General features: G+C 37.0%; 1 protein-coding gene across 1 annotated transcript; it reads right to left on the bottom strand.

Moving 5' to 3' along the window:
- Nucleotides 1–14: 14 nt before the first annotated feature.
- Nucleotides 15–11,977, bottom strand: LOC126820613 (glucose-6-phosphatase 2). The gene is made up of 8 exons (XM_050548693.2): nucleotides 11,824–11,977; nucleotides 11,130–11,223; nucleotides 9,677–9,834; nucleotides 8,659–8,762; nucleotides 7,861–7,945; nucleotides 5,865–5,983; nucleotides 3,970–4,212; nucleotides 15–313 (listed from the first exon to the last, which is right to left on the bottom strand). The coding sequence occupies exons 2-8, from the start codon at nucleotides 11,187–11,189 to the stop codon at nucleotides 54–56; spliced, it is 1,029 nt and encodes a 342-aa protein (XP_050404650.1). The 5' UTR covers nucleotides 11,190–11,223; nucleotides 11,824–11,977; the 3' UTR covers nucleotides 15–53.
- Between the last annotated feature and the right edge of the window lie 1,874 nt (nucleotides 11,978–13,851).

The following is a 13,851-nucleotide window of genomic DNA, read 5'->3' as shown; positions in this document are numbered from 1 at the left end:
AACTAGAAAGAACAAGAATAACGGACATTTAACATTAAATAAAAATATTTTATTTACTTCTTCTTTTTCTTTTGTTTTTTTCTATTTTCAATATTACCAATATTTAATTTTGGTATAACAGCAACAACACATATAAATATAACTATAAATTTGAGACTTGCTGATAAATAAAAATAAATAACTGGAACCTTTGGCAACTGTACCCAATCAGAACCAAGGGTTAAGGCAAGGGAGACAACTATCTGTATAGGGGTAAATATTGGCGAAAATTTAACACCTGTAGTACTTGTCAATGATAGTCCAAGACCAAGACCTGGAATGGTAAAAAATAAACATATGGTATATTTCTGTTGATTTGTTATAAGATACTAAATCCACGCTTGTTTCTCTGGTAGTTATGCTTAAAACAGAAGATCATCATTTAAATATACTATTCAAAAAAAGTAGGGGATATTTGATTTTTAAGTGTTATTAAAGTCACCTAATGAAACTGACGAAGAAACAAATGACAAAATGAAATGAAGTTCACATTCATCGATTTATTCCAAATGATCGTTAGACTAAGTAAGGCACAGACTGACCATCATAAGGGTAAAATGATACCCGGGGTCAAACAGCAAAGTTACCACAGCATCACAACCAAGTCAGTAACGGGTAAATCCTCCTCTGTTTGCCAAACAAGCATTGACCCGACGTGGCATACTCCTAATGAGACGTCTAAGGTCATTTAGGTCCAGATTGTCCCATTCCTGTTGCAACGCAGCAGCAAGTTCTTGGACATTGGCAGGACGTTGTTGACGTTGACGTAACCTCTGTCCAATCATGTCCCAGACATGCTCGATGGGGGAGAGGTCGGGACTCAGTGCTGGCCAAGGTAATGTGGTGATGTTCTGTTGTTGGAGGTAACCTGTAACGATCCTGGCCCTGTGACATCTTGCGTTGTCATCCTGGAAGATGAAACGGCGGCCATGACGTCGTGCGAACGGCACAACATGGACTGCCAAGATGTTGTCCCGGTAGTTCTGGCCTGTAACACCCCCTGCAACAACATGTAAAGCCGTTCTTCCAGCAACAGTGATGCCTCCCCACACCATAACAGAACCATCCCCAAATCGATCATGTCTGATGACGTTAACGTCTTGGAAGTGCTCGTTTCGACGACGCCACACCCTCCTACGTCTGTCCAAAAAATCAACAGTGAACCTTGACTCATCTGAAAACATCACATTGCTCCAGCGTCGATTATCCCAGTGTTGACGATCCCTACACCAACAACGTCTTGCCTGAATGTGATGATCTCTCAAACAAGGGATCACGCGAGGACGTCGGGCGCGAAGGTGATCCCTATGCAGTCGATTCCGAATCGTCTGGCCACTCACTCTCACACCAGTGTCTGTTTGAAGACGAGCGCTGATCTGATTTGCTGTGATGACACGATTTCTCAAGGCCAAGGTACGGATAAATCGATCCTGGGCTTGAGTTGTCGCCCTTGGTCGACCTGAGCGTGGTCTGTCCTGTACAGATTGTGTATCACGGTATCTGGACCATAGCCTGCTTATGACAGACTGAGAAACATTCATCGTCCGCGCCACAACCGCCTGTGTTGTGCCGATCTGTAGCATGCCAAGGGCACGTAACCTTTCATTTTGGGTAAGCCGACGCATATCAAAATTTGTTTTCTGGTCACTAAAACAATTAAACTGATGTTTCCACCCTGGAATTCAATGCCACAATGAGTGTAACATTCAAAGTCAGAGTCGTGCAAATCTTGGGTTGGATCCCCATGATGATCCCAAGCATCACCTGCATTCCATGCGGTAGCTATTGGTGCGTTTGGGCGTCACATGTAACTGGAAATGTTTCTTCTGTTAGGTACTATAGTGACTTTTTTCGTAGTCATTTGCATATTTTAGTATTATGCCCCCAAAATCAAATATCCCCTACTTTTTTTTGAATAGTATATACATCATGCAAGAGCTAAATCTGCCTATTGCAGGTCTTTCTTTAGGCCTGAAATGTTATCTAAATTATTAATTAGACATTAATTAACTTATCCAGACCTTAATCAACCCTCGTTGCCATTGCTAGCCTGCCATATTTACTGGATTAGGATCCGATTTGCTGCTCAACTTTCCTTCATGATTTATTCATGAAATGGATAATCGAGACTATGTTTTTTTATTGTACCGGCTTGGCTTTAGTAATGATGATCGATGTTAGGTCAAAAATTCAATCACTAAATTCTCGATTAAGATTGGATCAATTTGACTGAAATTTTCAGCAACTTCCCTTTACATTATCTAGTTTTTAACTATTATAGTGAGAACTGCCAGCTCTTTTTCTAATCTCCCATAATGTATCTTTAAGGAATTCATATATAATTGTGAAAATTTGTCTAAATTTGGACTAAAAATATCACAACATTTGGCATCCCACCTATAAATGTTGGGTAAAAAAATTCAGTTTTATGGTTTTTATTGTAGCAAGTTTAATCTATATGAAAAGTAAAACATGCCTCCTCGGCTATACCCTTCATTTATGTTTATTAGTAAGAAAATGAAATATACATTAAAGATACATTATATGAGATAAGATAAAGAGCTGGCAGTTCTCACTATAATAGTTAAAGATAGGTTGCCAGGCAACGAAACATACGCCCACAACAGCTATATCGTCCGGGCAGTCAACAAGAGTTGTCGCATATTTTTACTTTTTTTGGTAATGAAACATTTATAATACATTAAAATCTGATTAAGTAATTATCAGAAAACCATTAGAATTTGTTCGGTTTTTATAAAGTTCTGCCCCATGCTAACGTTTAGTATACGAAACTTTTAACATCATGGATTTAGCTGTTCAAGTCATAAAGATTCATTGAAAATCAAGACCTTTAACACTGTGTATAAATTTAAAATCAATGGGATATTAACTTTAGCCTCTAGAGCGTCCACAAGATTTTTCAAAGTGATCAAGGGCCATAACTCTGGCACAACTTTATCGGAAATCACTGAAAATCAATAGGATTCTTCGTCTCATAACCTTAAACACTGTGTATAAATTTTAAGTCAATCGGATATTAACTTTACCCTCTAGAGCGTCCACAATATTTTTTGAAGTGGAGGGCCATAACTCTAGCTGTAATTATCGGAAATTGCTGAAAATCAATAGGCTTCTTCGTCTTATGACCTTAAACACTGTGTATAAATTTAAAGTCAATTGGATATTAACTTTGACCTCTAGAGCGTCCACAAGATTTTTTGAAGTGGAGGGCCATAACTCTGGTAGTTATTATCGGAAATCGCTGAAAATCAATAGGCTTCTTCGTTTCATGGCCTTAAACACTGTGTATAAATCTAAAGTCAATCGGATATTAACTTAGGCCTCTACAACGTCCACAAGATTTTTTGAAGTGATCAAGGGCCATAACTCTGGCAGTAATTATCGGAAATCGCTGAAAATCAATAGGCTTCTTCGTCTCACGGCTTTAAACACTGTATATAATTTAAAGTCAATCAGATATTAACTTTAGCCTCTAGAGCGTCCACAAGCAATTGTGGACGCTGGACCGACGGACGGGGGCGACGACAATATACAACCACATTTCAATGTGGGCGTATAAAAACTAGATAATGTAAAAGCAATTTGCTGAAAATTTCAGTCAAATATGATCTACTATGAACTGAGAATTAAGCGATTGAAATTTCGACCTAGCCTCGATCATCATTACTAAAGCCTGTACGATAAAAAACATAGTCTTGATCATCTATTTCATGATTAAATTATGAATGGAAGTCGAGCAGCAAATGGGATCATAATCCAGTAAATAAAGCTGGCTAGTTGATTATGGTCTGGATAAGTTAATTAATGTCTAATTAATAATTTAGATAACATTTTAGGCCTAAAGAAAGACCTGCAATTGGCAGATTTAGCTCTTGCATAATGTATGTTTTAAGTCTTTTTAAAACTTACCAATAAGCGAAGAGAAATCACGCACAATAGAAAAGAAGAGACTGGAATCCAGATGAATCCATTCTGGGTTGGCACATCTCCTTTCTGCTTTACTGATGGACCAGAATGGATCCAGATCCATGGATTGAATAATATAAAATGTTCCAACACCTCCTGATAACAAGGCTAAAGACGTCAACATATAATGTGGTAAAGATAAATTAGTCGTAGAAATTTTATTCATCACCATTCCTATTAGCACACCTGAAAAAAAACAACAAAAAAGAAAAAAGAAAAACAGTAAAAAATAGTATTATAAGGACCAAACCAAGAACCGAGCATTACATCATTGCCGCCATATTGAAATTGTGATCAGTGTCCGATATGGGGGCCCAGCAGTGAAATTAGTGGGCCTCCTTATTTAAACCAAATAAATAAACATGTTACAATAACTAACAGGAATATAACTAGAGAGAGGGAGAGAGAGAAATGGGGTTTAACGTCCACTCGACACAAACTAGGTCATTTCGGGACTAACATGAATATAACTAGACTTTTAACCATAAATAAATGTACAGATAAATATATGTACGATCAAAATAAATTAATTGTCCAAATTGTACTTGAATTGATAGGGCCTTAGGATTTTTTCAAAGAGACCCACTCCTTGATATTATTCCACCAAGACTCAAGACTAGAGCCTAGCACTGAGAATTGCGAGATAGAAAAAACAGACAAATATATTTGTTATTCAAATGAAATAGAAATAAGCCACGTTAAAAGAGAGAGAGAGAGAAATGGGGTTTAATGTCCACTTGACACAAACTAGGTCATTTCGGGACTAACATATGGTTTAATTTTATTTCAATAATTCGCTGGCGCGTAGGGGTCTTTAGCAGTGGGAGGACCCGGAGAAAACCCACGAGGCTGGACAGGCGACCCTACTCCTTGTCACATATAACCGGGGATTTGAAACCACGCCAGTTGACTCAATGACAGGTCTTACGATACAGCACACACATGCTAACCATTCGGCAATCCACACACACACCCACCCCCCAGCCACATTAAAACACATTTTATTTTCTAATTTTAAAGATACATTATGTAAGATTTAGATAAAGAGCTAGCCATTCTTGCTATAATAGTTCGAAAATAGATAATGTAAAATGAATAATTTGAAAATTTCATTCAAATTACTCTATTGCGAATGAAGATATTAGCCTTAGAAGGTTTGACAAGACGTTTGCAATAATTTCAACCACTGTACTGGTTGCTTGAAGCTAAGTCTCGCTCCTCCATTTTTAGCTTAAAGATACATTATGGGAGATTCGGTAACGAGTTGGCAGTTCTCACTATAATAGTTAAAAACTAGATAATGTAAAGGCAATTTGGTGAAAATTTAATTCAAATTGATCCACTATGAACTGAGAACTAAGCGACTGAAATTCCCATAAGCCTCGGTCATCATTACTTAAGTCAGTACGATAAACAGCATAGTCTTGATTATCCATTTAATCGTTTAATAGAGAAGGAAAGTTATGCAGTAAATCGGCTTACGATCCACTAAAGATCGCAGGCTAGCGCTGCCATCTAGAGTTGATTATGGCCTGGATAGGTTAATTAATGTCTAATTAATAAATTAGATAACATTTCAGGCCTTAAGAAAGACCTGAAATAGGCAGATTTAGCTCTTGCATAATGCATGTTTAAATGAAAATATGGCTGAACTGTTCCAATCTATTTAATATCGGAGACATCCGATGCCATCGAGAGTTGATTAAGGCCTGAATAAGTTAATTAAGTAGATTTAGCGCTTGCATAATGTATGTTTAACTCTTTGATTGGATGTTGCCCTCGAATGCTTTAAGATTTTTAAGGGCTATTTATTTGATAAATAATAAAATGAAACTAACCTACTAAAGTTCCTGCTATAACTTGATGTGGAAAATGAGCTGCTATAAAACATCTTGATATACAAACTAACATCAACAATATAACATATCCTGACCAACATAACAACTTGATACCAACACTGTAAAAAACAATAAAACAATATAAACAATATAATATATCCTGATCAACACAACCACACTGATCAGCAGAGAATATTTGCTAGGCCGCTACAATCACTGATAAGGATGACATCAATGCGACTTAATGAGTCTTAAATATTAACTTTTTTCCACCGACAAATTAAATTCTAAAACATTTTTTTGATGTATTAGAAAAATAAGTAAAGATGTTTGACGTATTTGTAGGTAAAAATTATTTCCTATTTAGTGTAACGTCTTATGTAAACAATGCACGCGCCATTCGGCCAATGATTGACGCTGCGTGCTGTGATGGCATGTGTTGAAGGCAGTCATCTTTTACAGAGATATTAGAAGACTTTCGTAATTCTCTATGAAACAGATTGCAACACAACAACTTGATAGCAACACTATAAAAAGCTAAAAGCAATAAGCAATAAAACAGCATCAACAATATATAACATATCCCATCCAACACAACAACTTGATAGCAACACTAAACATAAGTTGTTACCACACCACACACACATTTTGCAAGAGATTGACAGAAAACTAGCTAGAAAAATAGTTTGATTTTTTGTACAATCAGGGGCCATAATTCGGGAAGTTATGGTCTGATACCCGCAAATATCGATAGGAACCGAGATCTTTGGGTTACATTTTAAGTTTAAATAAAATCAGAAAAAAATTGTGACCTTTAGAGAGTCCATTTTGTCAGGCAGTTTGGGTCAAATTTTCACGGAATTCGAACTCCTTATCAAGGTGTAACGGTGACATATTAAAACGGTTTTTCAAAATTGAATAAATCTGTGACCTCTAGAGGGTCCACAAGCTAAAATCTCGATTTTTTGTACAACCAGGAGTCATAATCCAGGAAGTTGCAGCTTGGATATGCACAAATATCGAAAGGATCCAAGATCTTTGTGATATAAACTTAAATTTTCATCAAAATCAGATTAAAATTTTGACCTCTAGAGAGTCCACACCCTTGATATACCATACTTTTACACTATTGGCGTATGAGGAGCGGCCATTTTGTTGGGCAATTGCAGTCTGATTTTCAAGAAATTCGAACTCAACTGTCATTATGGTGTAACAGTGATCTATTTGAACGTTTTTATAAATCAGATAAAAATTGTGACCTTTCGGGGGAGCACAAGCTAAAAACGTGATTTTCCGTACAATCTGGGGCCATAATCCAGGAATTTGCGGTCTGATATACGTGATAAACATACATTTTAAAAGTGTCATCTAAATCGGATAACAATTGGGACCTCTAGAATGTCCATAGGCTAAAAAGGTTATTTTTTGTACAATCAGGGGCCATAATCCATGAAGTTTCGATCTGATACATGTCAATACCGAAAGGAACCGAGATCGTTTGGATATAAACCTATACTTCAAGTTTCGACAAAATCGGATAAGAATTGTAACCTGTACCATATAGTGTCCACAAACAAATTGTGGACGAATGGACCGGGCGACGACAATGTGGGCGTATAACAAACATTATTAGACATAAACTTAATATGCAGCTGTTGAGAAGACATTGAAACATTTTAATCAAAAATTCTGATTAATCATTTGAGGGCCTAGGATATCCATCAACTAAATTTTACAAGCGACCATATTCCTTGTCAAGTACAAACTGGAAATTGAAACCATGCCACTTGACTTAATGGCGTGGTTTTGATACCAAGCTTGGTAGCAAGAAGTGAGGTTGCCTGCCTTACATCATGGGGTTCCTCTAAGACCCATAAGCGCAAATGAATAATTAAAATAAAATTGTACCATATGTTAGTGCCCAATGACCTAGTTAGCATGAAATGGATGTAAAACACTCTATCTGTCTGTTTGTTCTACGAAATTGAAAGATTACCTTTTAATATTTGTATAAAATAGAAAGTCGGATACTATGATGTAAATAACTGCTGACGTAACCATACAATGGCCAGATGGACTACCTGAAAATATACACATACCATTCATATCTAATCTTTCCGACATGGTTGCCCCTCGTCAGTGGTGTAGGACGGAGAGTCCTGGCAAGAAACAACGTATAGGCGTTCGGAAGGGATGTAAAAACCGATAAAAGAACACTTGACAGTTGGAATTTGAAATAAGAGTAGGCCATAGTGCCACTGTCCAGGAAATATTTCTCTCACAGCATACTGCATGGGGTATTGGAGCCTAACCGTCTTCATTAGCCATGTCAGAGCTGAGGAAATGGACTTTAAACCCAAATGAATTGATATCTTTATCAGTTGTTTAGACGTAAATCGGTTATTTCAATTTAAATATCTAGACTATTTAGATTTAATATTTTGTCAAGCATTCAGGAGTTATCTCCCCTTTTCAGATTTATTTGAAATTTGATGTGAAGCATTTAATGTGATTACACGATTTCAGTCGTGCTCAACTACTTTTTTCTAAAATTGTATAGTTCCTTACACAAAACATTTATATGGAAAAAGTTTGTCCAAATATCACTAGAATTTTTTTTAATAAAAGACTCATATCACAAGCGAATTATGGAAACAAAATTGTACCATACATCAATTCGGAAATGACTAGGTTGTATTGAACTGATCATTCTCTCTCCCCTCCCTCCCCCCCGTCTCTCCCCCCCCCCCCCTACTCTCTCTCCGCTCTCTGAACCCAATGACTAACAACATACCTGGACCTGTTTCACATGTTATATCAAACTGTTCTAAATGTGGTGGTGTTTTATACAAATTACTTTCACTAACCCACCAATATGGCCGTTCTCCACGCAATATCCTGAAAATATAAAATACTGGTATGAATTCGAGTGAGGAAACGGGAATTCCACACGGCCAATGTCGAACCCACAACCCCCGGCATGGAATTCTTACAAACCCAGTCATATAATTCTTACACCTCTATGGAGTGAGCAAACGACAATTCACCACGGCCACCGTTTGAACAAAAGGGAATTCCCCATGACCCCAGGTATGGAATTCTGACATCTCTATTGTGTGAACCAAAGGGAATTCCCCATAACCAAGACAGCAGGAAGTATATTTAAACATTTAGACACCATAGGACAGAACAATATAGGTTTCCGCTGATATACAAATTATCACAATCACACAATCACATCCCTGCTACAAATATATTGAAGATAGGCATAGACTATGCAATGTGTTATCAGGGAAATTTTGCTTGAACAGCGGCAATATGGTACACTTTTTTTTCAATTGTCAAGGTTTGTTTTATATGCATAGCTCGGATGTTTGCGCCATCTGAACAACTAGATGCTGTACCTAGCCAGACTGTCTATCCTACATTACTGACATTGTGAGACCATCCCTGCAAATCTCAAGGAACATTCTCACGCAACACAGGGGAGCTCTGATTTTATATCTACAGAAGAACATGATATCTCATAAGGATCACCATACATAGTGTGGCTCAATATAGCCTAGTTGGTTCTATTAACAAGTCAAATACGTGATCACTTATAAACTAATAAACATTATCTATATAAAATGATATCTTTGATCTGCTAATGTCATATATATTCATTTATAAAAGTTATTTTTCTCTTAGTCAACGATATCTACTTCACAGTGTTTGAATCAAATTTTCAGGGACCTTCTGTTAGAATAAGGAGATTAAACCGCTATTTCAATTTCAAGTGAAAAAGATTGTTTCCTATTTGATTGTCTCACCATTTAAAAACTGCATTCAACCATTCAGAAATGGCTGCTACCCATAGAACTCGTTTTCCAACAGATCGATGCAGACAGAAAACCAGAGGAAAATAAAATAAAAATGCATTCTTGGGATCACTTAGGTGTGAAATTAAAATCATGAAACTTGATTCATCCTGTAATGAATTAGATGTATTAGTAATTATTCCAATCTGATTAAAACACAGATTCTATTTCGTTTCGTTTTTTTATAGTTCAAAATTTCGTTTTACTTGTCTTTACTACACTAGGATCTGGAAGAGAACATCCGCGTTCTGTTACGGCGAGTTTTTGGCGTGACGTGCACGGAACTTTTGGTAAACCACTAGAAACTACAACACTACAACTAGTCAGATCTTCATGTAGTGTAGGTCGTCGAAAGCATAAAAAACGAAACGAAATCTAGATCAGTATTTTAATTAGATTGTAATTAGTATGAATGAATAAATAATGACAAATGTAAACAAAGAGAATGGGGAATCGTTGAGTCATCCATTGCGAAAGTTCTTAAAAGGGTGAATCCATTTTTTGATTCAAATACTTTACAAATGACATATTTTTCTCACTGTCCGGATCAGTCATGAAAAGCTCAATTATTAGTATCGTAACATTTCTACTTGGTGTCTTTCGAGATCAAGATGTATTTTACACGATTTCAGTCTGTTATGTTCTTTAATTTGCTTTGAAAATAAAGCATGTTTTCTTTCTTTCTCTCTCCGGTGTTGTATTAAACATAGGAAGCAAGTTAGTAGGTAGGCTTTATTTCTACCCTGATAATTTGAAACATTGCGGCAAGAGATTTCTTGTCAGTTGTACAAGCCTGGAAATAAGGCACCTGTCACTGACAATGTCAGGCACAGTTTCAGGCTTTGTTAGGCACTAAACCTCTGGTGCCTGTCATTTTGTCCGGCACTGATTTGTCTTTTGTATTGATATTAATACATGTCCGACACTAAGTTGAAAATGTCAGGTACTATTTCATTAGTGCCTGACATTTTGTCAGGTACACGTAAAACCATTATTTCCAGGCCTGCAGTTGCATCAGTAGAGAAATAGATATTTTAGTCAAATTTGCTGCAGATATTAGTCTCATTTGACCCAATGTTGGAATAAATACGGGACAGACACTCCACTCATTTGTGGGTCCCACTCCCAGCTTAGGGTTATCAGTTTCGCTCTTGTGAGCGAATCTTGTTAGATAGGAGTTCTCTCTAAATGATGTGATTGACTTTTTATCAATGAATAGTATTTTTGTGGGACCATTTAGTGCCACTCATCTTGTTACCTGGGGGGCGACGCTCTTTGCAAAAAAACCTAAGGTGCTATCAATTGATAGATTAGATGCCCCCCCCCCCTTGAAATGTAGGTCTATGGTCTTCACCCTCTCAGCTTCATCCTTGAACACAACTCAGGCCCAGTGAATTCTAATTACCTGAAAGTATTTCTGAATAGTCTGAATAAAAACAACGCCTTTGATATGAAGTTCATCCATTATTCTTCATTCATTCGCAGACGAGCCAAATAGCCTGAAATTAAAAAATATATATACATTTTACAGTAAATAATAGATTAATCTTCCTAATTGATTAACTATAATTCATTGACCTTTTAAGAAAGCTTAGGTCATGTTTTGGTGATAATATAGGATACCGCAGCTGTAGGATGCAGCTATAGCATAGGATACTGGTAGTAACTTATTTGAAGCCGAAGTTTAATAGTGCCGAGTGTCTCCAATAAATGAAATGTTACCTGGAGTTATTATACCCCCCTTAAAATCGTTGAAATATTCAGCAATACACTCTTTGACATGTGCTGTTTTCATTTAAATAATTCAAAGACTTTGTTCACAAAAGGTAAAGAAGTGGGGTTTAACTTCTTATTGAGAGAGAGAGAGAGAGAGAGAGAGAGAGAGAGAGATCGGGGTTTAACGTCCACTCAACACAAACTACAACCATAAAGAAATGACACAGATATAAACTTTATAAAGAAATTTGATACGCATGCACATGATATTGGATATGATAATGTCATGATTGATGGCTTGATTGAAAACAGTTCCTTGAAATGTGGTGCGATTTGTGTAAATCAAAGGGTTAAATTACGCTAATATAAAAAATAAGTCTTACCAATAATGGCTGTAGATTGGGGTTTTACAAAGATAAAGATAACTGTAAAGCGGCCTACACTAATATACTTATTGTATAAAATCTTAAGAGTGATGTTGACTTGAAGTCACTTTCTTCACGTCACCTGTCACAAGAACTCTCTTGTGTGAAGACCATAAAGGGTCATTAACAGAAGATAGATGGATATTCGTTTGTCGATATTCGTCTATTAAATAAATAGTAATCGTAGGAACGAGTAATATACATTCACAAATCCTTTTGTGTTTTCTGTATTAATGCATATTACATTGTATATTGTTTTAATTAAAAATATTTTTTAAAAAACAAATAAAATACTTGTGATGTTGTAACCCATCGAACGGAAATCCTTCTTCGAATAATCAAAAAAGCTACCTCGCTGAATCTATCACCTGTATTCCGTCATTGATGTTCTCGTCCCTGTTATTCTGTTCTTGTTCGTTTGCCCATACATGGACATGTAAATGCTAAAAAAAAGTTACGTATACGAAAAGGAAAAAGCGCCAATATATATTATTACGGGTAGACTATTCGCCGGAATTCACTTTGATAAAAAAATAAATAAATAAAATAAGACTTAATTGTCTTCGCCCTCGACAATTGTATTTACTTATATTTTGCATTAATATTAATAATAAAATGTATGGTATTGCAAGAAAATAATACACATTTTAAAAAAAATAAATAACTTATTATTGTACAACTGCCATTTTTAGATGTTCAGACAGAGGCACATTATATAGTTCGAAGATAGCCTACAGACTAAAATAAAAAATATTAATTAAAATAATTAATAGAATAATAATGGTGATCATTTTAATTTCCCAAATAGCAGTTGTTTTTTTTCTGCCTTTTATTCATATCTAGGTTGGGCATGCGATCCTACACCAGTCCTTCTCACATACACGCGGGAAATAGAAACCACGCCATTTGACTCAATGACAGACCTCCTTTTGACCTAACGCGAAATGAAATGGGGTTTAACGTCCTACTGTTTTGCTCCGAACTGGGCTAATGAAGTCGGGCAAACGCCATACAGTGTGCTATGAGGGAAATTTTGCCCGGACAGCGGCACTACGGCCTACTCTTATATCGAATTCCAACTGCCAAGGGATCTTTTACGTGCACGCCAATGTGTACACGGGACCTCGGTTTTTCGTCTCATCCGAATGACTAGACAGCTGTCCTTGTCAGGCCCTCCGTCCTGCATCACTCACAAGGGGGAATCACGCCGGAAAATCGGGATGAACTTTCTTGACCTAACGCACACGCGTTAAACCATTAGAACGGAGTGAAACCACACCAATGTCTTACATAGCAGAAAATTAGCTAAAACTACACATGGAAGTACATTTCAAGATACAAATGCACAAAAGTATTTATCGGGTATTTATTTCTTAAAAAAAAAAAAAAAGCAATTCAATTTTGGTATAGGGAAAGTAGAGACATCCAATCTTACTTAAAAAAAAAATACTGGATTCCAGGAAAACCACTCACGGAGTGCACACAAGACAGGCATGCGATACATCCCTAAAGGCAGACTGTCTTCTCCGGTCTCATATACCAAAACGGTGGTCCACGGTAAAACAAGTTTACATATTATTAACGCAGATAACTCGAACAGCATGATAATACAGGATAAACCGTGCAACGATTTTAATATAGACCGTGCGGCGTCTGTCGTTATTATCAGGGAGCCACGGTGGCTAGTTGGTTAAGACGCTGGCTCGCTAGCCTGGAGGTCGGGTGTTCGATCCCTGCATTGGCCGAGAAAGTTCATCTGGATTTTCCGACGTGGTTTCCTCTTGTCAGTGGTGCAGGACGGAGGGCCTGACAAGGACAGCTGTCTAGTCCTTCGGATGAGACGAAAAACCGAGGTCCCGTGTATACATTGGAATGCACGTAAAAGATCCCTTGGCAGTTGGAATTCGATATAAGAGTAGGCGATAGTGCCGCTGCCCGGGCTAAATTTCCCTCATAGCACACTGTATGGCGTATGACCGTCTTCAT

The sequence above is a fragment of the Patella vulgata genome, chromosome 5 (genome assembly GCF_932274485.2).
Source record: "Patella vulgata chromosome 5, xgPatVulg1.2, whole genome shotgun sequence".
NCBI lineage: Eukaryota > Metazoa > Mollusca > Gastropoda > Patellidae > Patella > Patella vulgata.
This window is presented reverse-complemented; position numbering and strand designations above follow the sequence as displayed.

Excerpts from the sequence above, each read along its gene's own strand:
- LOC126820613 (XM_050548693.2), bottom strand. The coding sequence starts at position 11,189 with ATGGATGAACTTCATATCAAAGGCGTTGTTTTTATTCAGACTATTCAG. Across the intron at positions 4,213-5,864 it reads TATAGCAGGAACTTTAGTAG|GTGTGCTAATAGGAATGGTG; the intron begins GTTAGTTTCATT and ends GTTTTTTTTCAG. Across the intron at positions 314-3,969 it reads TGATTTCTCTTCGCTTATTG|GTCTTGGTCTTGGACTATCA; the intron begins GTAAGTTTTAAA and ends TTACCATTCCAG.